Consider the following 25,335-nt stretch of genomic DNA (forward strand, 5'->3'; position numbering starts at 1 on the left):
GGTTTTATCTTGGTGGGAGCAATTACTTTTAAAAGACTTAAATATCTCTTTAATAAGACTTCTTTATGGTGGTGCTGTGACCCTTTTTAAGGAGTAAGTATGCTAGAAGTCCTATATAGATAACCTAAGTGCATTTCTTGATAAAAATTGGGTTGGGTTAATTACATTTTCACCAGTGACTCCAAGAGAGCATGTCTATCTGCATTTGTGTAAGTAATATAGTGTTTTTCTTCCATTGTTTGTACTGAACCATTGCCACAGATTGTTAAGGGACACTTTGCTGCCAATTATAATGTTTCTAACAACGTGTAAATCCAAGGTCTTCACCTCTTGTGGCAGTTAAAGATACCAGTGCTATTTTTTTTTTCTATTTTTTTTTTCCTTGAATACGAAGATAATGCTCATACTTGCTTAAGCCTGAGCTTAACAGTTTACTGTTAAAGGGTATGGGAACTTTGTCACTGACTTTAGGAGAATCAAAGTATGTGCAAGTTTTTGTCTCTGTGGTTTTAACTAGATAAAGGAATTCTAGTAACTTAGGCTTCAGTTCAGCTCAGTTTGTATCAGCATGTTAAAGATTGGACCAATATCTGGAGCTTCCCTGAGCTTTTAATTGTTGGGTTTTTCTTATGACCTTCAGCTCATATACATAAATGGGGCCATGTTTCACACACCTTATCTCTGCAATAGGTAAGTAGCATTTTATGTTATAAGGTTGGTCTTTCAACCTCTTTCAAAAATAAACATTTATTTATGCAAACAATTCCATTGAAACAGGATTGTTTGGATATCTAAAGACCAGTATGAGATTAAGTGATTATGCTGCTTTAAGAAGAAAAATTACTTTGAGCTCTGTTTCACTACTACTGTTATGTAAATTGTTAAAGTTGTTAAAAAACTCTAAAATCCTCAAAGCTATTTCTTTCAATAATGCTTTATCAAAGTTATATTTCATGTTGATTGCGCCTTTGCCTTGGAAAGGGAAAAATGGAACAACTGTAAAATTCAACACTTAAGGATTGCCGTTGATTTTATGTAGAAGCGAATTGTATGCAACACTGATTACTGCAAGCACAAAACTTAGAAAAATCAGGAAAGATGGAAGGCGTATATTTTGTTACTATATTTTGTTACTATTTCTTATATGTTTTTTTTCTGCAGATAAGATTAAAGAAATGTGGTTGTGTTCCACTCTGTATATTCATTTTCACTACTTATTTTCTGAAATGCTCATGGTGGCTTATTATTGCAGGAGAAACTTAATGTTGACAGCATGGGACATCAGGTGATAATATTTGACTTTTCTCTCATAAGAGGACTGTGGGAAGGTCGTGTTAAGAAGTTTAAAGAACGTCAAAGGAAGGAGAGAGAAAGATTAGAAAAGAGCTCATTGGAGCGGTAAGCCAACTTTTTTTGTTCTTTTTAACTGAATCTATTAGCAAATCTGTTACCAGCACAGTGTATAGTCAGTTGATTCAAACTTGTTGGATTTGTTTCTCAGTTTTGTGGCTTATGCTGAAATGATTGTAACAGAAATGATGCACAAACTGTGCTTGTATTTCATTATTCCATACACTTTCCTATGCAGATTGTGATTGATTAATGGTGTTTTTCACTGTTCCACTGTCTCGATATAACTTGAAGAGAAAAATAATGCACTTCATACTCTTATAGTTCATATATGCAATATGGAAGTGTTTTTTGTTATGGAATTAATGAAAACATATGCACAAAGTTCTATATTAAGAAATACTGTAGCTCTTTGTTGAGCTGACAGGATAAACAAAAAGGAATGAAATAGAAATATACAATTGTTCTTACATTGGAAGGAGATGTCTAGACAAAAGAACTACCAGACGAGTTTTCTACTGTCCAAAATATTAGAGAAGCTTTAATATAATACTTAGACTTACTAACAACATTATTGTTTTTGTTATATTTTATTTATGGTTTGTTTAAGTAATATTTTGGTTTCTTTATGTTCTTCCCCATTAGAGACAATGAAATACTATGCTCTGCTGGTACTGTTGGAGACATGACTTGCCATTGTTTCCCTTGTGAAAACAGAATAAAGCCATAAAAATACTTTGTGTTTTAAAACTGAAGCGCCCAGGGATAAACAGTGCCCTGGCAGAAGGCAGCAGCGAGTCTGGGGGCAATGCTTTGGCTTGCTAAGGGAGTCCAATTTGTGGGTTCACTGACTTTGGGAGTTCAGAGTTAATATGAACTCTGACCATGTTTTTCACATTGTTTTTCACTTTAAAACACTCAAAGTCATATTTTTGATCCCCTCTTTCCCTAATATAAACCTTCATAAAAAGAATCCTAAAAAAAAAAAAGTTCTCGTCCTTCAGATTGCATTTGCTGTTGGAGGGTAAGCTTCTCCTTTGACAAAGGTGGAGGGATAGATAACTTTGTTGTGTTACCTTTATGAAAGAAAAAGAAGCAAAAGGGTTTGGGATCTGGTAAAACCAAACCAGCACTATGATTTGTGTAATTCTGTGGCAGATAGAGTGGAAGACTTTGCAGTACTTCTACATGTAGGTTAGTGCCTCTCGCCGTGCCGTTGCAAGTGCCTCTCTGAAAGGATTTTTAGGAGGGATGCATGGCTTCTAATCGTGCATGTCTGAAAAGTCAGTCTAAGAGAGGTAAACGGAGTGACAACATTTTCTGTTGGTCTGCTGGTAGCAGAGATTGCTTCTAGTGTGACTAATACAGAAAGACTGTACATTGGGAACTCCTATATGCAAGGGTGAAAAGAAGATGGACTCATATACAACGAGGTAGCTATTTCTAGCTCACATATCTTTTGTCTGTAATGTTAGTTAAGACTCAAACTATCTCATTAATTGTGTTTTCCTTAAAAGCAATATGCTCTACCTTCCGCTTTCATCTGTGGTTGTTTCTGTGGCATCTTTAAACACCTCTTTGGGTAAAAAGCATGAAGTTTGTGGTCTGTTCTGCCTTTTCTATTAATGAAATCAGGACACAGGGAAGTATCAAGTTGCAAGTGTGCTCTCAGCATTCACAAAGGCATTTTGTTTTCCTCCTTTAACTTACAACATGCAGACAGGACCTATTCCACTGATCTGCTTCATGCTCATCAATAAGATGCCTCTCCAGTTAATACTGTTTCTCTTCATACTGAATGAAACTGGAAGAATAGAGGTCATAATCAAAAAAACCTTGGTAACAAAAGACAAAATTCAGTTTAAAGAAGAATGATTTTATTTTAAAATATGCACCTATCACTGGCCTTTATGTTCTAAAGGTCAGATGATAAGTTGGTGCTTTTCAGTGCTTTTGAAGGTAGGCCATGATTTTGCTTCTAGCTAACTTAGAAAATAGTGAAATTTCTAATTATTATCAAATTAATAATAGAAACAATGTCTCCCTATGGAATATTTCATATTTTCAGGGAGTTGCATGTTTGAGAAAATTATGCTGGTCTATTCGCTGATTAAAATCTTACTACTCTTGAGCAGGTCCACTGAAATTACTGTTATACTCACTGTCGATTAATAATAAATAAATATTTTGCAAAGGATTCTAATGCAAAATGAAAATCCTCAAAGGACATTCAAAGAGGCAGCTTCCCAGACTGAAGATTGCATTATAACATTTAAGATTCTAGATATTTACTTTTGCCAGCAGATGGAGTGAATTCCCAAGTAAGATTGAAATTATAATAGTTTCTCTGCAAATACACTGGTGTAACAGATGAATTTGAAACTGTCTGGCTGAGGCTGCTGCTTTCCTGCTTTCCTCAAAGAGGCTCTAATTCACTAATGCTCTTGAGAGCTGTATGCAGTTCCTCATCAGTACCATTGCAATGTAAAATGACCTGGTAATATGCGGTGAAAGGCAGTAAGTGTTATTTGAGAAAAAAAAACTCCAGTTAGCCTCCAGAGACTTCTGCTTGTCTTGAGGCAAGGTAATTTAGTTTGTGGAGATCTGTAAACAGTCACATTTGAGACTTTCCTTTTTTTTTTTTTGTTTCTTCTTTGTTTTGTTTTGTTTTGTTTTGTTTTGTTTTGTTTTGTTTTGTTTTGTTTTAACTGAAGATTTTCTACCAGGGAAACTTCACAAATAAATGCAAAGCTCAGATACTGTTTGTATTAATGGTGAGACTTTGTGAAGATTTGGGAAATCTACAACTTCTGGAACAGATGTTTAAACAGCTGGCCAGTAAAACTTGATTCTAAAGAACACTGTACTGAGACAAGTGATATCAGCAAGGGCTCATAGCTGGCTCCTCAGATATGAACATACTGCTCCAAAATTAATCCCAAAAAAGGAAAAAATTATCTGTATATTAAAATTCTCATTATAGAAAAAAAGGGTTTTTTTCTTTTTTTCCATTTTTTTCTTTCTCTTTATTTATTTTTTTGATGAGGAATATAAGAAGGTAAAATTTACAATTTGCTAGATGCTTTGATGATTTTTTGGAAGGATTGCAATGTGTTTACTTATTATTTAAAAAGGAGGTAAGGTAAAATTTGAAGGCTCAGCAATTAAGCAATTAAGTAAGGGAATGACAAAACTATTTTACTAGATTAGCTGTCTAAATCTGAGCTGTGAAATGGCGCTGCCTTCCCTGTCCACCTGCCAAACATACAGGAAAAATAACTGTTGAGCCACATACCTTGATGTTTCTCTTCTCCAAAACTTTCCTTTGGAGGGCTGGCTAACTACTTGTGTGCATATGACTTTTCTGAAATATGTACTTCCTAAGTACTAAAAGTTTGATTTTATAGGCAGAAAGTAACTTATTTCTCTGCGAGTTTATTTTTTTCTTAATAAAATAGGTTTGTCTCTATTTCTATGTCAAACTTTATTGTCGTAATGCATTTGTAGCTGAACTAAGATTTTCTTTGTGAAGTTTATCTTTATTCTCCTCATCAAAACCAAATTTGGATTTTTTTTCTGAGCAAGCTTATATCTCAGGCTGGTAGTCCTTAGCCCCAAACAAAAATATTACAAAAATTATGGGTAACAAAGTCAGTACATAATCTGGCAGCAGCTCTGCAGCACTAGGAACTACTTTTGCTATTTGTCTTTTCTTTTTATGCATTTGTGCATGCAGACCTTGAATCTGATATACTGAATATATGTGTGTTGAGATAGAAGAGCCGCTGTTCCTCCACAATCCTTTATATCCCATGGAAGAGCACAGCAGATTGACTGAGATTGAATCAATGGTGTTGAAACTGGGGTGAAAAGTTATTAGTCTGTCATTAACATTAGTCTGGGCTGTGCTCCAGTTTAACTGTGCTGCTCTTCTGAAAATTTGGTAGGATTATTGAATGATCCTGTGTGGCTCTTGATTCTGATTTAAAGGTCACTCAGGAGCACTAAACTGGTGTCATCAAGTAACGTCCTGCTTATTTCTTCCCTCCTGATTTAGAGGAAACAGTGCCCTCTAATGAAACTTAATTCCCTTACTTAACTTGCCTAGGTTATTCCTGAAGACCTCATAATCAGACATTTCACAAAAGGGAAGGAAGAACTACTTATACTTTCAAAGAAAAACAAATATTCCCTCTGGGATGACTTGATCCTTACTAATAAACTTTGTTTTCCAAGCTGGTGACTCCTTTGAAAGGTACAATCACTGAATTTATCCAACAGTAATTATTTGCATCAGGTTGATTAGATCTGTGGTATTGTTGGAGAATCTAAAATGACAAGCAAGGAGCTCCCATGTCCCCATAAGGAAATACTGATTTACAACAAATCTTAATTTTATACTGTTTGTTGCAGATATGTTCCAACAGTGATGTAATGCTTGAAGACTTGAAGATAAAACTTGAAATCAAACAGAAATAATTGTTTTTCTCTATTATTTCTCTGCTCATCCTACCTCTATATCTATATTTACAGTATGTCTTCTTGCAAGCTTACTGAAAACCAAGAACATTTTAAGCTCTAGTAAATATTTTTTAGCTTGATAGAAATAACGTTTGCTCTACAGCATTTAAAGTTTGTTTTGCTGAATTTGCATTTTTTACAGATACAATGGTACTTTGTTTGATACAAATACCTCACTGGATCTGCATAAGCACATGTACTCTGCCTTACTAAAATTAGTGAAACTATTTTCATGATTGAAGTTGAAGTACTTGAGATAGCTAGCTGAGCTGGAACATGAGATTTCATCTGGGTGCTATGTCCAGAAAACATATTTTTCATACTCATACATTCACCTAAATGAGGCTTAACTGGATTAAAATTCATTTTTTGAAAATTGAAACTGATAGTTCTTTCTTTAATGAGTTGGCATGTGCTTAATCAAGCTCTGGAGGAAGATCAAACTATTTTACTGCTGAGCATTTATAAGAAGACAAACTTAGCAGGGTTGTGGTTTCACAACCTACTCATTTGTCTTATGTGAAAATGTGTTCCTGCACTATTTGAAGCCTTTAAAATTGCCAAGAACAGATTTTTTTCTTTTTTTTTAACAAGAATATTAGCATATTTAAAGACTGCTTTTGTGTATATATATATATTTTAAGTTTGCCACACTGCTCTAGATGCCTTTTCTACTTTTCCTGAACATTTATGCAGCAACCTTAAAAAAAACCCTAGTGGTAATCCCATTCTATATAAGGATTGCAACTAAGGGAAAACTTAATGGTCTTTAATTTTTGTAAGGATCATTACAGAAGCAATATTAGCTCTAAACTCTGGCAAGGAGTAGACAGAGCTGAGCAAGACATGTACCCGAACAGCTTCCTTTAATCTGATATGCATCGGTAGTATGCAATCTACTGCATTGCAATCTTTGTTTAGAGATATGTATCAGTGTTTACCACAAGTCTCTCAGCTTTTCTGCACTTGCACGAGATTAGAAGAGCATACTAATAATACAGCCAGTCACTGGTTTATAAATCACGCTTCCAGTCTGGGGAGACTCATACTGATTCACTGGGTTAATGTGTACTCCATGGTACAGTGCACGGTATTGCAAGTGATTAGACCCTCTGCCCTGGGGATGTATCGTGTTTTCATTCTGACATGTACTGTACACAATTAGGCATGTTTGCTGCATTATTAATTCACTTTCTATCTATTCAAAATGTACTTGTACATAATATTTGGTGACTGTAAGAGAGTATTCTTGAAAAGCGTAGAAAAGCGTGCAGCTATAATTTGATGTTTGATTAAAGAAGAAATCTGACACAGTATGAATCCTTATTCATGTTGGATTCTTCACTAGATTTAATTTTTATTGACTGTTTTTCTTTGGGGCTGCAAGGAATGATTCACTTATTTCTTTGGGCAAGGAAAGAACTGTGAATATGAGGAACATCAAGGAGTGAAGTTTTTCCAGTGCATTGCATTATGCACTGAAATCAAATGTTTAATTCTTTGGAGAATAAAGGAATTCCAAGAAATGAGAGGGTGATTCTGCAGGGTTTAGCTTCACAGAGGGACAGAGAGGCAATATGTGAAGGGCTGGAGGAGGATGTGAGAAATAGCACTACAGCAATAGTATGTAAAGCATTATTTCTAAGATTTTGGAAAAGGGAACTACAGAGTTTTTGTCCTTTTCAATTTATACTTTTGAATGATTCAGATCCTTTTGTTGCTCTCTTCCTTGAAGATTTTAATTCATTTTTTCTGCCTACTTCACTTCCCACTTACCTCTCATGGTAACAGAGCTTTTATAACTAATTAGCTATGCTTCCCAGTAGAGGACTTTTAAGAAAACAATACGTAGGTGTTGTGAGACTATTTAGTTTTCTTATACTGTATCAAAGTGTTATGTTCTAGCTTTTTCTAGTGACCTCTTGCTATGGCATTGTCTGCTCTCTATTGTGCTAGTGATCTCTGGGGTTCAGATGACAGATTGAGTAAGTAACTTCAACACTATAAAAGGAGGTGTCCCATGCATTGAGGCAGCTAAAAGAGGTATTTGAACTTTCATGTCTCTTGATATGGAAAAAGTTGTTATCCAATGCAGACTTCCAGGCTCCAGCTGGTAGGGAGACCCTTTGGTTGAGCTGTCAAGGGCAATCAGGTGCTCTGCTCTCTGTCTCTCAGTACCAGATGTAGCATGTTGAAAGATCACAGAGCAGGCTAAAGAGTTCTCTGATCTACCCATTTTCTTCATGTCTTTGTTATATTAAATAGCTTACAAAAATATTCTAGCTGTACAGTTTGGTGGTTTATTCTTATTGAAGCTGCACTTTTAGAGATTCCCCGAACTAAATTTGCTGAACCTATTTTCTGTGTGTCCAATTAATTCATGTTTCAGACTCCTATGATATAAGTGTGCTTACAGTTAGGCACCAGGAAGAACTGGGAGATATGCCACTCTTCTGAAAACTTTATTCTCAAATTTCATCTATTGACCCTCTAAATGCAAAGTGTTGGAAAGCCCTCCAGCTGCTTACCAGTAAAGAGCAGACTGTCCACTCTAATGAACACTGAAATCAAGAACAAATTTCACTTTCCTGAAGCTTTCTTAACATCTTTAACTATTCCCTTACTGTGTTCATTTTATACTTTAATAAATTATCATTCCCACCATATCTGAGAGGCTTCCTGCTTCTGATACATTGGAAAATCTTTTCCCAAATCATTTGTGTACCTGCAAAGAGTGACTTCTCTTCACTTGGCTGTTTGTGGTTTTACATTTAATTTGTCAGAGCATACACTGCCTTTCCATTTCTTTATTTGAACATAAATAACACTTACTGTTTTTTCTTTACCTATTTTTGAGGGTATGAGAGAAAGAGATCCTTTTTGTGACTTTATGAGAATGTATCTGCTCTGAGACTGTGATGTTTTCATGCATCTGCCAGTGTTTTGCCCAGCAAGAAAAACTTTTATCTACTTTTAAAAATATAGTGTGTTTTCCAAAACTGTGCGCACTTTAGAAGACTTTTTTTTTTTTTGCATTTTTCTTGTTTTATTTTATTTTTTCCTTTGTGGGGATGCTGCATGGGAGTACAGTGTTGTTATTACAGAAGGGACCTTCACTATTTCTGTGAGGAGGCATGTATGGTTTGCTACTAGAAACTAAATCAATTCTCAGAGTAGCAGCTCTGATGAACAGCTGTAGGTGACTCCCCAAAGTGTCAGGCCTGCATCATGTTCGTGAATGATTTGTGTGTGGATAACTGAAGTCTCCTGTGCTGAACTGAAGTTTCTGTGCTCCCTGCTTTTGAGTTTCTCTAATCTCCCCTAAAATTTCTGTAACTGTCGCATTTTGTGCTGGACAGTTTACAGCTGTCTCAGTAATACTCATACTCTTACTATTTAAGCATTGTGCTTTCATCCTTAGAAGTCCATTTTTTTTTTTTTTTTTATAACATGGAGTCAAATATGACTTAATGCACGCCGTCCGTTCCCCATCAATACACTCTGATCTTCAGCTTGTTACTTCTATCTTGTGTTTTCACTGCAATGTGAAGATGTTTCCTGCACCTAAGTTTGCAACTGATATCCTGTACCTGATTTAAAAGCAGGCACTGTTTCATATATCTTGGTTTTTTTTTTTTTTTTTTTTTTTTTTTTTTTTTTTTTTTTTTTTTTTTACTTTTTTTTTTTTTTTTTTTTTTTTTTTTTTTAATGGTTTAGCATTTTAGAGAACTTTTTGTTCTTAGCTGAAAATATGTTTACTGATTTTATTACTTCTTACTAGAACTTACAAACTGGCATTTCATTCCCTCTTCAAGGACGTACCATTTATGACTTTCCCTACAGGGCACATTATACTGAACTTTGTGCCTTGCTGCATCTGTCAGTTTTCTTCAAGTCTTTTGCTTAAAATTTCTGCCAGAGGGTGGAGATCATATAATTGAATTTCATGTACAACAAGAACATAGCATTGAAAGTGTAAGATCAGATTTATGAGGCAAGGGCCTCTGCAGAGTCTTATTTTTGGTATAAGGAAGCTTTGCTTCAGTTAATCAACTTGTTCCTTAATTGACTAAGCTGAAATAAATCTCTCTCAAATTAAAGCACGTGCAGTTAGCACTGCTTAATTATGTCAAATTAAATTTGTGCCTGACGTTATATGGATGAAACTTCATCCTGGAGGTGAGCCTAAAGTTACACTGGAATAGAAATAGAAATTAGTTGGCATGTGATAACTTTGACCTTTACCTCCTAAAATGTTAAAATATAATGTTTTAAAAATGAAAGTCAATCATTATCTTTGAATAAGAGAGGAAAAGAAAATAAAGGCTTTCTGACACCTTAGTTGCTAAAATATCTTTTGCAGATGAAAAATCCTGCGTATATCACCAGGTCCTTTTTTCACTCATACATATAATTTGTTACTTGTTCAGTGTCAATCTGTTTCCCACCCTGTTGAAAACAATGGCATAACTCATACTGCTTTCTGTGACAGTGGGCTCAATTACCGCTTTTCTGTTATCCCTTGGATGTCACTGTTTTACACTTACTAAATGAAATCCTGCTCACATCTATATATCAGCCCAGTGAATCTAAGCATGACTGCTTGAATGCATTTATTTCTTTAAGTGGTCAATGTATTAGGTGAGTGATCTTATTTTGTTAATCATCTGAAAACAAATAACAAGCACAAAGATTTCTGTGCTGTGTTGTTTCAGTTGATTCATGTAAACCCTTTTTGGCCCCATTTCAGGATAAAGCAGGAATGGAACTTCATACTAGAGTGTCGGAAGAAGGGCATCCCACAATCAAAATACCTCAAAAATGGCTTTGTAAATACTGATGAGAAGATCTTGGATAAGTATGGAAAGACTCCTCAGCTCCATAAGAAGAGTGCTTTGGCAGCTGAAATAGAGAGGGAAAGAAGCAAGTTTGTTTTTCAGCTTTCTGGAGAGCAGTGGACGGTAAATATAATGGCAAATGCATTTTTATTTGAGTGGCTTTGCACTGTAACTTTTAATCCCACTTTTTTTTTTTTGAACAATGCATATAAAACTGATAGCTTTTCATTGTGTTAGAAGTGACAGAAACATTCTTCATCTTGCTCTGAACTAACAGTTTAGTTCTCAAATAAACTATTTGAAATTCTCTCCTGATATATGTAATTTAGTCCTTGCAAAAAATATTAGTGTGAGCAATCACGCTGCAAGAAGATGTCTTTCTCTTAAATTCCCTCCTGAATGGAAAACAATGAAAATAATATTCAGTTTTGTTGGCTTGTTGAAGTCTTCTGCTACTCAGAGATCTGCCTTCTTGCTTTAATGATGTGATAACTCTTTTTTTTTCAAGCTTTGTTCAAACCAAAAGTGACATTTGCATCAATCCAGAACTGCTTGGAAAAAAAAAAAAAAAAAAATCTTGGTTCTATTTTGTGTGAAATACTAGTTTAGAAGTGAACTCATTTGAAAGGTGGGTTAGAATGGGTCTGAAGTCTTTTAGATTGTTCAAAGTTTCCACTGAAATGCATTTTGACTACAAGATACTTTTGAGTACTTTTCTCTCCCAATGTCATGGGGTATCTCAGCTTCCATACTTTGTTTAACTAGCCTGGTTAAAATGAACTTCCTGTTTCAAAGAAGTATGGTGATGTAGTTTGTGGATGACTGTAGATTATGATCAAATCTAAACATAATTCATATACCTTATTTGAAGAGGACCCATCCCTCTTCAAGGTCAAAGAATTCTGGCGTTCTCCAACAGCTGAAAATTGTCAAGTGTTTTTTCACATTTTTTTTAAATGAAGTTCTACAGACTGTATCCTTTCCATAGTTTTAGACATTTTTCAGAAGTTCAATATTGATTATGCAAATCATACCATCTCCTTTTTTTTGGCAGTTTATCTCATCTGATGTTTCCAAACCAAAGGCACAATGAGTCATGACACTTTTCCATCTCATCGCTCTCTCAAGAGAGTGTGTTATGGAAAATGTATTTGCAGACCATAACCAAATGGATTAAAAGCTGCATAGGCTGACATTTGGCATGTGAAAAAAAAAAACTGGGGACATGAGAATTTTATCAGAAATTCCTGCACGTTATAGTCAGGATCCGTGAAAAAAACTGTGTTTTAGTTTTTGCAAATAAATTTGCAGAGAAATACACATATGAAGGGAAAGTGGGGATGATTGAGCACTTGGACGCTAGGAGATCTCAGAGCCAAGGTTGGCTGTGTGGTCTTACAGGCACGTAACCGTTTTGATTTCCCACTCACTGGCCCAGTACTTTTGGCAGCAGCAAGCAGCACAGCCATGTGAAGCGTCCTTTTGGGAGCTACTGCTGAATCCTGCATCTAGCTTGCTTTTAGCTGATAAGTATTTCTATTATGTTTCTCTTTTTCTCCTCTCAATGAAGCCATAACATATCCTCTTGACAGTCGACCGCTAAATCTGAAGTAAGTTGCTGGTATGACTTACAGATTTAATTTTGAATGCTGGGCCTGCTTCTGGCCTTTACCAGTTCTCCTCCTACATATTGTGAAATTAAGTCTCATGTAGGAGTGATCCCCAGTTTAGGGACTTAGCAAGATCAGAATAAATGCCTTTGCAACATGCTTGCCATAGGATTTTATGTAGGAGTTCTCTTGGAAGTTTCTTCAGGAGCAAATGGTCAGACTCTACAAGCTACCTAATGGATTTGTCTATGAACTCATAGTTAATGAGGAAAGTGGGTTATGTTTGGGATCCATCAGGCCTAGCAGTCCTAGTGTTGCTTTGGTGGTAAAAATGTAGATGTGCCACAGGCTTCCTAATGTCCCATACGCCACACCTGCGTGGCATAGCGGTCAATCTGGCCCACTGATTCCACCTTGCAAGTTTCAAAACAGGCTTCATAAAACCTTCTGTTGTGTACTAGGGTAGCCTGCACAACTATTTTGATAACCAGTCGAACAGTCATTTTTGGAAATTACTTTTGGATCGCTTTCAGAGAACCTTTTGCAACAAGAGAAATCAGAGCAGATCACATTTTGAATTCCTAATAGCAATTGCTTTCTTTAGGACCTCTTTGTCACTTTTCTTCCACTTCAAATGTTACTGAAATGGTGATATGTTTTCATGAAATAGACACTTGCTGTTCCTTTCAGTTGTAAAATTGTTGTAAAACTCTAACTTAGAGTCGATGAGGATCAGGTAATGAATATTAAGTTTAATAGGCATAGAATACTAACTTAAGAAAGCAGGACTTGGTTTTACAGTATCTGAGTTTTGAGTAAGTATATTCTGAGTAATTCCATAATTCCTTTTAGCTCATTAATTCTTACTAGCTATGCTTCACTTGTAGGCCAGTTTTTGAGGCATGCAGTTTGAGCTACACCTCTCAAATCAATGGTTTTATAACGGTGTAATTGCATTAACTTAGTGGGATTTCTTATGGTGCTGTAAGGAAGATCAGCATCAGGCCTTTACACTTAAAGACCTTATGATCAGTGAGCCTCTGAATCTGAAAAAGTCTTTGCACAGTGAAGAGATGGTTTTATCTTTTTCAGTCAGAGATCCACTTGGAAGAGATTGTGTGATGGCATTCTTAGTGTTTGATGGTCCTTGACACCTCTTTTGTATATCAATGAAATATTTATGAATTGAGCATCTGCATCTGCATCTCTGCCCGCTGGGAATATGTGGACAGTAATGAATTAAGAAAGCTGTTGGTCAGCCAAGTATTTATATTTAGCAGCTGAAATAAAACATTAGGAAAAAAGAGGTCTTAAGACAACAAATGGGCTAGTCTCCTAACGTGAAAGAAGTCATGCTTGTCCTTTCCTTTTATATAATAAAGGCAGAAGCTAGCTGTATTCCCCCCAGCATAAATTCTGGTAAATCCTGATGTGTTTAAAAAGTCTTGGGACTTGTCATGAGGAGAAAGATGTACTGTGCCACAAGTAAACTGAGGTTTCTCAGGTATGTTCAAGAAAACTTTCTTCTTAGGGTGTTCCAAGCAAAACCACCATAAAAAGGAGGTATAGAAGATCTCTGGTCTCTTGAAATGTGCATTTAATATCCACTGCCTAGAGGAGAATACTGGAGAGTTGATGAAACTCTTAACTGAGATCCTTTGTACATGTAAACATGTACCTACTGAATTAAATTAGTTCTTCAGAGAAAAAGGACTGCTATTAGAGCTGAATGGAAACTGTAGCAAAATAATGTCATGAATATTCATTTGAATTTTTAAATGAATTTACTTTGACTCTGTTTTTTCCCCTCTGTGTGTTTGCTTCCTGCTTCTAACTAATGAATATTTATTCTCCACTGGATCAACAGATTTAAGATAATTTTGAGAAAACATTCTAGAAAAGTAGACCTCTGAATCTGTCAGTATTGGTAAATGAAAAGTGATAATGTTAACTCAGACAGAACAGGATTTGGTTCAGGGCTATGCTGCTTTGCTCCAGCAGAAAATCTGGATCCATGCCTATTTTAGACAACTTTAATAATCACATGTGCACAACACTGATGGATGATAGCCTGCAAATTTTTATACTAGGAAATCATTATCTTACTGCACATAGTTTGTGAACAGAAAAAGGCAGCAAATTAATGAAATTACTCATTATCATTAATTCCCTCAGTTTCACTGTTGGACATAAATTCTTTTTTTGTTTAGAATGGAGAAATTCTCTCTTTTTTTTTTTTTTTTTTTTGGTGAGTGTTAGTAACAGTGAAGTATCACTTTGCCACAACAGCTCAAGTAGAATCACTGCATTGAACACAAAATCTGTCACATGAATACTCACTTCCAGAGATTGTCCCTCTCTCCACCAGTACTTGTAAAATGTTTGATCTGGTCAGATGACATGGAGTATTAATAGTTTTGTAAATGGGGCAAAACTTTCTCAAAGATGAGAGAGATTTGGATTCAAGGTTTCTTTTTGGCCCATGACAAATGAAATTACAGAGCTGTGTTAAGAAAAAGATTTGAAACTTCTGAGCTGTATGCTTTGGTTACAGTTTTAGCATGGGCTTATGCCTAGCAGGTAAATTCTCTCCTCATTAGAAATAGAAAAATTAGCAATGGTTGTAGCTTTGCTATTTATTAATAGCATTTTTTCTTTTTTTTCCTTTTTTCCCCCTGTTTTTCCCCAAAATCGAAGGAGTTTGAGGTATTGTTTTTCAGTAACATACAAAAGACTGGCTATCCTCCAAGTGTCAGTCTTCATGGAGTAATTTATCAGCAGGCTGCCAGCTTTAGTGTGGCAGAAGAAGATTACAAAAGAGCACAAGGGAATCAGAGTAAAGCAAACATAAAGCTTGTGCAAATTTCTGTCTCCATCCCTAACTAGTTTGTAACTGAAATAAAATATCATATAAATTTATGTTTCAGCTCACACAAATACATGGTGAAACATCAGAAATATATGGCAAGAAATCAGAATTTTTTAAAAGAATTTTTATAAGGACTCTTAAGCACAGCCAATTACCCTTGCAAAATGTAAATGTGATGAAAAGACTCAAAGAAACTATCTCAAGGAAAACAAAAAATAAGTCAAGGCATTTGTCAGAAGACACCACATTCTAACCTGGTTCCATTACTTTGAAGTTTCCATCTTTTTTGAGTTCTTGCATTAGAATATCTTGACACTAATAATGTAATCCTTAAGATGGCAAGTAATGTTTTTTTTTTAACCATTTTTTCTCTTCACCCTAAGAGATGGTGAAAAAAACGCATCACTTCATCTCATTTTTCTGAAGTTAAAAAGTAGCTGAGCTGTTTGATCTTTATCTGAGAGAGCGCTTGTGTTTTGTGGTTTTTTGTGTATCAAGGAGAAGTTTGTGGGATTCTGCTTACATTGTAGAGAGATTTCCTGATGTTGGCTTTATGGAGGCCTCTGCTCCCCACCATGTCCCTTGAGCCAGCAAGGAGTCAGAGGTGGTCAGGTATGATACTGAGGTGAACAAAACAGGAGTTCAATAGAACAATTTTTGGATTGTGGCACTATGGAGGAAATAATGGTGACTGCTGTCGGGTACCAAGACCTATTTTTCCCCTGGTATGACTATGTTACACATCTGCTTTCTCTGTGAATCACAGTTCTTCCTTAGAGCATCATCTATGCAGATCCAGCTAAATGCTGTCCCCATGTGCTGCATCTTAAGTTCTGTAACAGTGGAGAAAAAAATACTAATTGAATCCCCAGTTAGTGTTTATCCTTTTATTTTGCTGCAGAAAAATATGCACCACCAAAAGTGGAGGAGTAGAAGAAACCTACTCCAGAAAGTTAGAGAGATTTCACATTACTGCCCCTGAGGCATTTCAGGCATTTTATTTTTTAACTGTCATAAACTGACAAATATATAAGATGGATCACAGTGCAATATACAGCTACTGGGAAAATGAAGCAAGAAATGAAATGATCCATATCAAACATGGAAAGGCAGGTGGCAAGGCAGAACAACCTTTATAGGCTAAATGTCTGCATGCATAAGTTGAAAAGCAACATAATTAGAGACTGCATAACCAAACAAAAAACTGTTTATGATCAACAGTTCAATATATCTTTAATTGCAATTAGATATTTTAATTTAACTAAAGGTTAAGTAGCACATTTCCCAAGTTTTAGTAAAAGATAATTAAAATGCATCACCCTTTTTAATGTCCTTGTAGATCCATGAAATCTAGAGGGAAGAAAATTACCTGGAAGTGTCCTCTGTATAAAAACAGTAATTTCTACTGTGAACAATTCTACTTGCACGGGGGAAAAAAAAATAGAAAGGAATTAAATGTTAAAACTATTACATTTCTTTTTATGGAGCAGAGGTAGTAATAGCACGTCATCCAGATTATTTATTCCAGATGTTACCAATGAACAGTGCTATAAAATCAAGAATAGACAGGTAAATTATGTGCTGCTTTAAAAAGTGGAGTTTAAGTGATATGACCTTCTACTTTATCAAGTGATTTTTATCTTATTTAACTTTAAGGAATTTGGTTGCGTGATTCAAACAAAGATGAGCAAGTCTGAGCTGAATATCAATAGATACAACGATATTGTATGAATTACGACTCTAAACCCTTCACTCTAAATGTTATATGTGAAAAATTTTGAACAAATAGAAGAGTGTGTGAAGATTACTCAGGCAAACTTATTTACTGCATATTTAGAACAGAGAAATTCTAAAGAAAAAGCTTCTGAATGACTTAAATGATAATTATTTTCAATTCTGGACTAGCTAAAATCAGTATATTTTTCTATAAAGAAAAGGTAGAAAATTCTCAAATATTGGAATGGCTTAGGAAGTTAAATCACTTCTATAAAAAACAAGACTTTCCAAGTAGTATTTGAAATGTTCCTGTTTTTTAGTCTGTGTTGCATCTTAGCAAACAAACTTCTGAACATTAGCAGGTTTTAAGTAGTTTATGTAGTTATACATTTTTGTGTGTGTTGCAAAGTTCATTTTGATATTGCTTATGCACTTGCATTTTAACCATATCTTGATGTGTGAACTAAAACAACTGAAATGTGCCTTTTTTTATTTTTTTTTTAAATCCTAAAGCTGGAAAAGAGAAACAGGAAAAAAAGAAATAGGAGCCATCAAACAGGTTAAGCACTACTGATAGATTTCAGTTTAAGAGCAAAGCGTCTGCATGAGCAGTTAAAAACTGTCTGTATAGGAACAGACAACTTCAGTGATCTTCAGAGAACAGCTCCTACAAGAATTGCTGAACAAACTATCTACATTAAGATAATTAAGGCAAAATGTTGAAGTTTGGCCATAGAATTTTCTCCATTCTTTTTAGAAATATGGTAGAACCCAGTTCCAGCCTGATGCTTTATATTTATGAAATATCATTTAATTTGCAGGAATTCCCAGATTCACTGAAAGAACAGACCTATCTGAAAGAATTGCATGTGAGCAACACGTTGATACAAACCATTCCAGCCTACATTGCCTTGTTTCAAGATCTGAGAATACTGGAGCTGCCAAAAAATCAAATCACCCATCTCCCTGTGGAAATTGGTATGTTGGATCATACTGTTTAGCTATTTATACTCTCACTATTTCATTATAATGAAGGACAGTGAGTGTGCTTGGCTATTCTTATTCATTTCCTGATAATTAGCTTGGTTGCTTCCAGCCAGTACTTCGTCAGTTTTTACAGCTGTGTAATTATATTTGCTGAATTGCTTGCAATATCATGGGTTAAGTAGAGCACAGATTGGGGGAAAACTCACATAATATCAGACAATCACTATTGACATTCAAGCACATGGGGACTCGGCCTGAGAATGGGAGGTGTTTTATGTTCCTATATGTTCTGACAGGATAGACTGAAGCAAAAGATGCTAATAATAGGAGAGTACACAAAGTATATATTTTTTTGGGGAAAAAAACTTTTCAATTTTATAACAAGTTCAATAGTTATTACTGTGTAAAATGCTATTTCCAATTACACCACAGGGATTGTTAGAGAAACAATGTAATTCTTAACTCTTATTTTCTTTGTCCTTAACTCTTTTATCTACGTAATAGTAATTTTCATGTGTTTGGCTTTTTTGAAGCTTTTTGATTTTACAAAAAAGAAAGACATTTTAAAAGACTAGTAGTTTGAGAGGGAGTTGCTCTTAAAGGGAGGGATGTCTCTGCAAGCAGTGAGCTGAAGAAATTGTGTTCTGCGAGAGGTTATTGGCCCCTGCTACTTAGGTCCCTACACAGAAATATATAAGCCGCCTAACAGCTCAGCCTTTGGCTTTTAATAGTCCTAATAGTCCTAATTTTGCTCTATGTCTTAATTTCCTCATGTACCCAATGAGTTAATATCTTTCAAGTGAAGAATAAATACTAAAAATATCTCCAAAATTACCATAATTTTAACTAAGAGACACAGGAAGTGACTCTCCTGAACTACAGAATTCACCTCCAACCTTTTCTACTGATAAGACTAACAGTAATAATTTGTGATTTATTTACTGACATTTTATTTTACTCAGAAAATACTGTTTGTTTCCAGAATAAAGGCAAAAAGCCAGATAAGGGAGACATAGCCTGCTCTCTAGAGAGGATAATTTAGAAGCTGTTTTGGACCTTTTATTTTGGAGAAATAAGGAAGAATGTTTCAGATGCACCTGGTAGAAAGCACTGTTCTTTCAACTGCCTTTTAAATGACATGAATTCTGTTCTTTGGGAGCTTTCCAGCTACTCCCATTCCTCTATATTCCATACAGTCTGTGGTCATGACTCTAGCCATACCCACCATGTTGGGTATGATCTCTTTTCCTTTTGATATTTTTGTTGCTACCTTTTTGTTTAAATATTTGACTGAAAGTATCAGTGAATATTAGAAAGCAGTTTCCTGTAAGAGAGCTCCAGATCTGGTATTATAGCACACACCACTATCCTTTTAAAGCTGATCTGTTGTTCTAAAAAGAGGTTTCAAGGTTTGTAAGATGAGGATGTGCATGATTGTACTAAACACCCATCTGGAGAATCCTGGGTATGAATCTTTCCTCTTGAGATGCTGTATAAATTTACATGAACCTATCACTGGATAAAACATGTTTGATAAATGGTAGAGGAAATTTATACAGTAGTTTTGTATCTCAGCAGTATATCCAGACAAGTTTATCCTAGTAGCTTAGGGAAAAGGATACTACTGGGCTGAATACTGAAGCCAAACTACATGCAGCCTTTTTTTTTTTCTCCTAAAATGACCTAATCATTCTCAGCCTTAATAAATGTCCCGTGTTGATGGACAATCTCTTAAAAAAGCAGCAAAAGCAGCTGCCTTTGGTCTGGTAGAGACTACAGAGAGAGTACAGAGACTACAACTCAAATAATACCCTCTCAGTTGTTAGGTAAGGTGTATACATCCAAATAGCAGCGGTTTATTTGCATGTACTATGTATGCACACACACACACACACACACACACACACATAGGCATTGGCATGTATTGGAAGTGTTCATTATCTTCATAAGATCTTACTGTGAAAAACGTCTTTTTTTTTTTTTTTTTTGGCTGCTGCTTCATGTTATGAAAAGTCCCAAACTCCAGTCATCTAACTGCTAAATTATCACAGAAAAAAAGTCTGTGTGGGTTCAGTTTGTGAGCTTTATCTATGCAAGGAGTGAGGATTGGCTGTTAAATCAGAAGGTAAGGTCTCTGGAAAGGTTAAGTGCTTAGGTATTTATCATTTTGTGTTCTGTTTGCAAAACAGCGGTGAGTAGATAAATATCACAGCTAAAACGTACTTGAGAGTAATGACAGATGGTTGGAGTTGGCAGTGACATGCATGCTGTGGAGTCTTTAATCTTCAGACAGAAATGAAGCCAAATTTAGACCAAATTTAGAAACTAAACTCGTGAGCCCTGTTAAGGCTACTTCTGATTTTAATGTGATGAGTTTAAGATTGGTAGGAAGAGAGGAGATCATAAGAATATTTTCAGTGGATAAAAAGTATTGTTGCATGTCTCTGTACCAGGAAGTGCTCTGGAACTGGAGCTACTTTAGCTGATCTGGACAGAAAAACTCTGCTCTGAATCAGAGAGAAGGAAGACCTGAACTTTGTTCTCAGATATTTCAGAATAAACTCTTGGCTATCTTCACACTTGCAACTGAAAATATCATATTTGGATCAGAAAACAGCTCAGATTATTTTTTGACTTGATCCTTTTTGTGTAGTAGCATATGTTTTCAGGGAAATGAGTAAACAAAAACACTGAAAACTTGACAGAATGAAAAATGGAACTGTTGTCTGTCTAGGAGTCCTTGATTATGTTTTTCACAGGAATAATAGAAAATATCACAAACATGGTATATTTGGAGGGTTTTCTTGAGTAACAGCTTTTTCTTGATCAGCACTTCAGGATTTTATACAATGGTGAAGGTACGGCTGCAGCACTGTGCCTTGGCATCAGGTTATGAGTTGGTTATACAAGCAACAGGTATCATTAAAGATATCTGAAAGAACATACTCCTGAATTCATATGACGTAATAGTCCAAGGCTTTGTATGATTGCTCAGCTTTTCCAAAGATGGAATAGTGAGATTGTATGAGGATTTCCTTTTTTGCCCACGCATTATTCCCAAATCACCTCAAAGAGGTATTAATAAATATTTGCGCCTCATTATATTCTTTCACATTCCTGATGTGCCAAGTATTTAGGAAGAAAAAATAACTGTATTTCTCAAGGATGTCTTTAAAAGAAAAATAGGGATTTTTTCTTCTCTCTACCCTACATTGTGAAATTTCACTTGTGCATAGCATTACTCCAATTGCTCAGAAAATAGATGGAAAAAATTTTGTGTTAGAAATTTAAATGATCTCTAGATATCTAAATTAGCTTTTTCTACTAATAAAATACCCAGTGTGTCAAAACTTGAATTTCCAAGGGGAAAAAAAAAAGGATTCTCAGTTTAAATGCAGTTCAGTTTTGAGTAATTAGAAGACATCATGTTGTTCCCCTGCTAGTTGCTAAGTAATGAATATTATCTGTCCAGTAACTGACTTGTATAACAGTGAGATTTTTTCTCTAAATTCTCCATTTGAAGGGAAAGTATTAACACCTTTCCTACAGTTGTTGACAGTTTTTAAAAGGGTGCCAGTTGCTTTTAAGCTGGTTGCTCAAATGATGGCCTGTTAATAGTGTAACAGCTGGTGAGATAATGAGAATTTAACCTATGGTTACTATACCACAAAATACTAAAGTGTACTTTATATTTGGTCACATCAGCAGAAAATAAACTCTTTTTGTTCCTCTGCTTAAGCTCCCAAAGTCAGGAATGCTGTACTAAAATGTAGCACAAACATTCTGCCTTAACAAATTTCAGCACTATTGGATCTTGCAAAGGCCACATAGTGCCATGGGGTAAATTGGAGCTCACATTGGAACTCTACCATGGAAACTACTCATTATACAAACTATTTTTTGCCAAAAGATTCTTATCTACTGAGTTTGTCATGTAATTTTATGCAGCTACATTATATATAAAATCTACCCTGGACTTATTCTCTTTGGTCTTGGTCTTGGGAGATGCAGTGGTTTTTTGGGAAATTGATACGGTCCTCTTGGGAGTTACAGTGTTTATTTGGGAGATTGATATGGTCCTCCCTGAGAAGAGTGGAGTCCATGTACCAGCTTATCTGCTCAAATGAAAAAAAGCTAGTCATATGTAGATGCTTTCATATAGGATTTCTGATTTACCAGAATATCTTCAGTTCACTACTTTCACTAGATCCTTGCCCTACATTTTTAACCTGGCATTATCTTTCTCTGCTTTCACAAGTTTTTTCATGTTTTTCTCCCCCATTCTGCTCTGAAAAGACTCTCTTTTTCTTACATCCTATTAAGACTTTTCTAATTACAGGCCTAGTTTCCAAGCTTTACCAAGCTTTATTTCCATTTTAATTTTCTTTATTTGTAACAGTAGCTCATAATTTCTATCAGCAGATTTACATTTTTTTTTAATTGAGAACATGAGTGTTGGTTCAAGAATGAATTTTACTAGCCCAGAGTCAATCTGCTACACTACTACAATTTTTATAAGTCCTAGTGGCAAAAAAGAGATTTTGCATATTTGTTATGAAAAAAAGTTTAATATGAAAGGGAGTCAAAATTTTTGTTGTTGTTGTTGTTGAATGTTTTGATCAGAAGTGCAAAAAAAAAAAAAAAGCTGATGTTTAAACATCAGCTTGTCACCTGTAAGCTTGAACATCAATATGCCCCTTCAAATAAATCAAAGACAGTGTCACTGATATAGCAGAGAAGATTGGAAAAAAGAGGCTATTTGTCTTGGCTCATAGGAAACTGCTGTGCTTGCTAATTTGGCATGACTGGGTGAGATCAATGCAAAAATTTGCTTTACATTCTAGTTCGATTCATACAAACGGAGCTATATTAGTATTGAATACTTGGTTGCTAAAAGCTACCTGTAACCTCACCAATATTTTGTTTCTCAGATGCCATATTGGGAGTGTTAATACAGACATATTTAAATGAGGAAGTTGCATTGCCCATCAGCAGTTAGAGAGTTTAATTACCACCTTGTTTTTTGAATAATGAATTAAAGGATCAAACTGTGCATAAGTGGTATCATAGGCAACAACTATGGCATTGCAGCTTCCACTTAGAAATAAAATATTCTTAAATGTGAAACTGCCAGAGAAACTATGGATTTCATTGCTACTTTAACTGCCTCTGCTTGGAAAACACAGGGAGATGTTAGCTATTCAGTTCCCTAATTTACGTTTTTTATAGAAGTGAAAATTCAGTATCATAAAGGCATAGTTAACCACAGCATTGCAGCAGCCGTAATTTTATTATTTTTAATTGCACATTGCAGTGGGACTTCAACATTACTTGAGTGTGTTGCTGGCAAGTGTGGATGTCCAACCCTCCCTGATAGAGTGGCAGTGAAGTGGGGGTCACCACCTGGGGCTGTGTCACTGGCACGTGTGGATCATCTGTGCATCATGTGGTCACGCAGAACTGGCCTGGGGTGGCTGGGCACCTGAGCTGGCACCCAAAAGCACCTACACCTTGAAAGGATGAACAAGTCCTACATTGCCCCATTTTGGGCATGTGAAAATTATGCAGGCAAATATACTTTTTTTCCCCTCCCTTAGTTGTTATTGTGATAAGCTCTGAATGTAGTGGAATGGCTGATAATGCTGAGGTAAGATTAGAGGTTATTTAGGAACTTGCTGCTATGCTTTTCCTCCAGGCTATCTGGATTTGAGCATCTCAAAACTGAGAATTGTCATAGATGTTGCCTTTCTGTCCTACATTTGTCCTCTTTACATGACAAGTATGGTCCGCCATTCCTGTTGGATAGTTTTCTCAGGGATCAGTCTTGGATGTTATTTCTAGTTTTTGAGCTGTGCTAATAAAACTTTCTGTTAACACAGTTTTGGAGCTGCTGCCACTGCGTAAGCATGCTGAAATGTGAAGAGCTAAACAGGCATGAGGGCTGCAGTAGAAGTAGGGGTTACTAAATTCATGAGTACAGAGCTATAGGTTCACTAAACATAAACAAGTAGAGAATGGAAATTTCTAAGTTCTCAGTGCCAAACTGACTCACCATGGTGATATACACAGAAAAGGCAAGTGTAAGGTAATCTAAATGCAAGATATGTTCTGCTGAAGAAAAGTACTGATGCTAAGAACCTGTGAAGGGTGCCCAAAGTCTGGAGAGGAAAAATGGCGAAATAAGAGAACTACTGAAGTCCCACTTAGCCAAGCTGTAGCTGCCCCAGCTAGAATGAGAGGCACTTTGAGAGCCCAGCCAAAATGACTCTGTGTAAACATATGCAGCATATGTAATAAATAAGGGGAATTTGAGATGTGTGTGCGATTGCAGGGCCATGATCTCGTTGCAGTTACTGAGATATAGTGGGACAGCTCTCATGACTGGAACATGGCTGTGGATGGTTTTACCCTGATATCTGCTGGGATAATCACACAGCTGGGAACAGACAGTCCAGGAGGTTCATGCAGAACATTGCAAACAACTGCTTGATGCAGAGGGTTGATGAGCCAACATGGGGAGGGGCACGGCTAGACCTGATACAAACAGAGATGGTCTAGTGGGAAATGTGAGGGTTGAGGCCAGTGTTGGCTGCAGAGACCACGAGATGTTAGAATTCATGATCTTGCATGGAAGAAGCTGGGTGAGAAGTAGGATTGCAGTCCTGGGCTTTAAGAAAGCTAATGTTGACTTGTTCAGGGAACTCCTTGGAGCAATCCTCTGCATCAGGGTCCTAGAAGGAAGGGAGATCCAGGAGAGTTGGCTAATATTCGAACACCACTTTCTTCAAGTTCATAATTCATGCATTCCTACCAGAAAACATGTTGAGCAAGGGGATCAGGAGACCTGAGTGGATGGGCAAGGAGCTCTTAGGAAAATGTGATGAGAAAAAGAGAGCATGTGTAATGTAGAAGAAGGGCCTGACCAGATGGGAAGAATATAGGAACATTGTCAGAGAATGTGGGGATACGAGGAAGGTCAAGGTCCATTTGCAATTAGAGTTAGCAAGAGATGTCAGGGACATCAGGAAGAGGGACATCAGGAAGAGACAAATGCATCAGCAGCAGGAGGAACACCAGGGAAAATGTTAGGCTGCTGCTGAATGGAGAGCGTGCCTTGGTGATAGATGATGCAGATAGGGCAGATTTACTAAATGCCTTCTTTGCTTCTATCTTTACTGCTAAGGCTGGTCCCCAAGAACTACAGAACCTGGAGACAAGAGACATAACTGAGAGAGAGGAAGACTTGTTGCTGGTTGAAGAGGATTGGGATCATTTAGGGATCATTAAGGCCAACTGGACACCCATATATCTATGGGCCCAGATGAGATGGGCCCAAGAGTGCTGAGGGAACTGGCAGAGGTTATTGCTCAGCTGCTCTCCATCATCTTGGAGAGGTCCTGGAGAGCAGGGGAGGTGCTGGAGGACTGGAAGAAAGCCAGTGTCA

The 25,335-nt window shown here is 36.2% G+C and overlaps 1 protein-coding gene across 1 annotated transcript in view; it reads left to right on the plus strand.

Annotated features, from left to right (window-relative positions):
- The first annotated feature begins 1,273 nt into the window (after positions 1 to 1,273).
- Positions 1,274 to 25,335, plus strand: part of LRRC2 (leucine rich repeat containing 2) — a 49,207-nt gene continuing 25,145 nt past the window's right edge. Inside the window, exons 1-3 of the mRNA XM_026053392.1 lie at positions 1,274 to 1,398; positions 10,622 to 10,832; positions 17,726 to 17,882. Coding sequence (XP_025909177.1) covers positions 1,274 to 1,398; positions 10,622 to 10,832; positions 17,726 to 17,882 — 493 coding nt within the window. The remainder of the gene's footprint in view (positions 1,399 to 10,621; positions 10,833 to 17,725; positions 17,883 to 25,335) is intronic.

Source organism: Nothoprocta perdicaria, unplaced genomic scaffold (genome assembly GCF_003342845.1).
Source record: "Nothoprocta perdicaria isolate Ctin4 unplaced genomic scaffold, notPer1 scaffold_114, whole genome shotgun sequence".
Taxonomy (NCBI): Eukaryota; Metazoa; Chordata; class Aves; order Tinamiformes; family Tinamidae; genus Nothoprocta; species Nothoprocta perdicaria.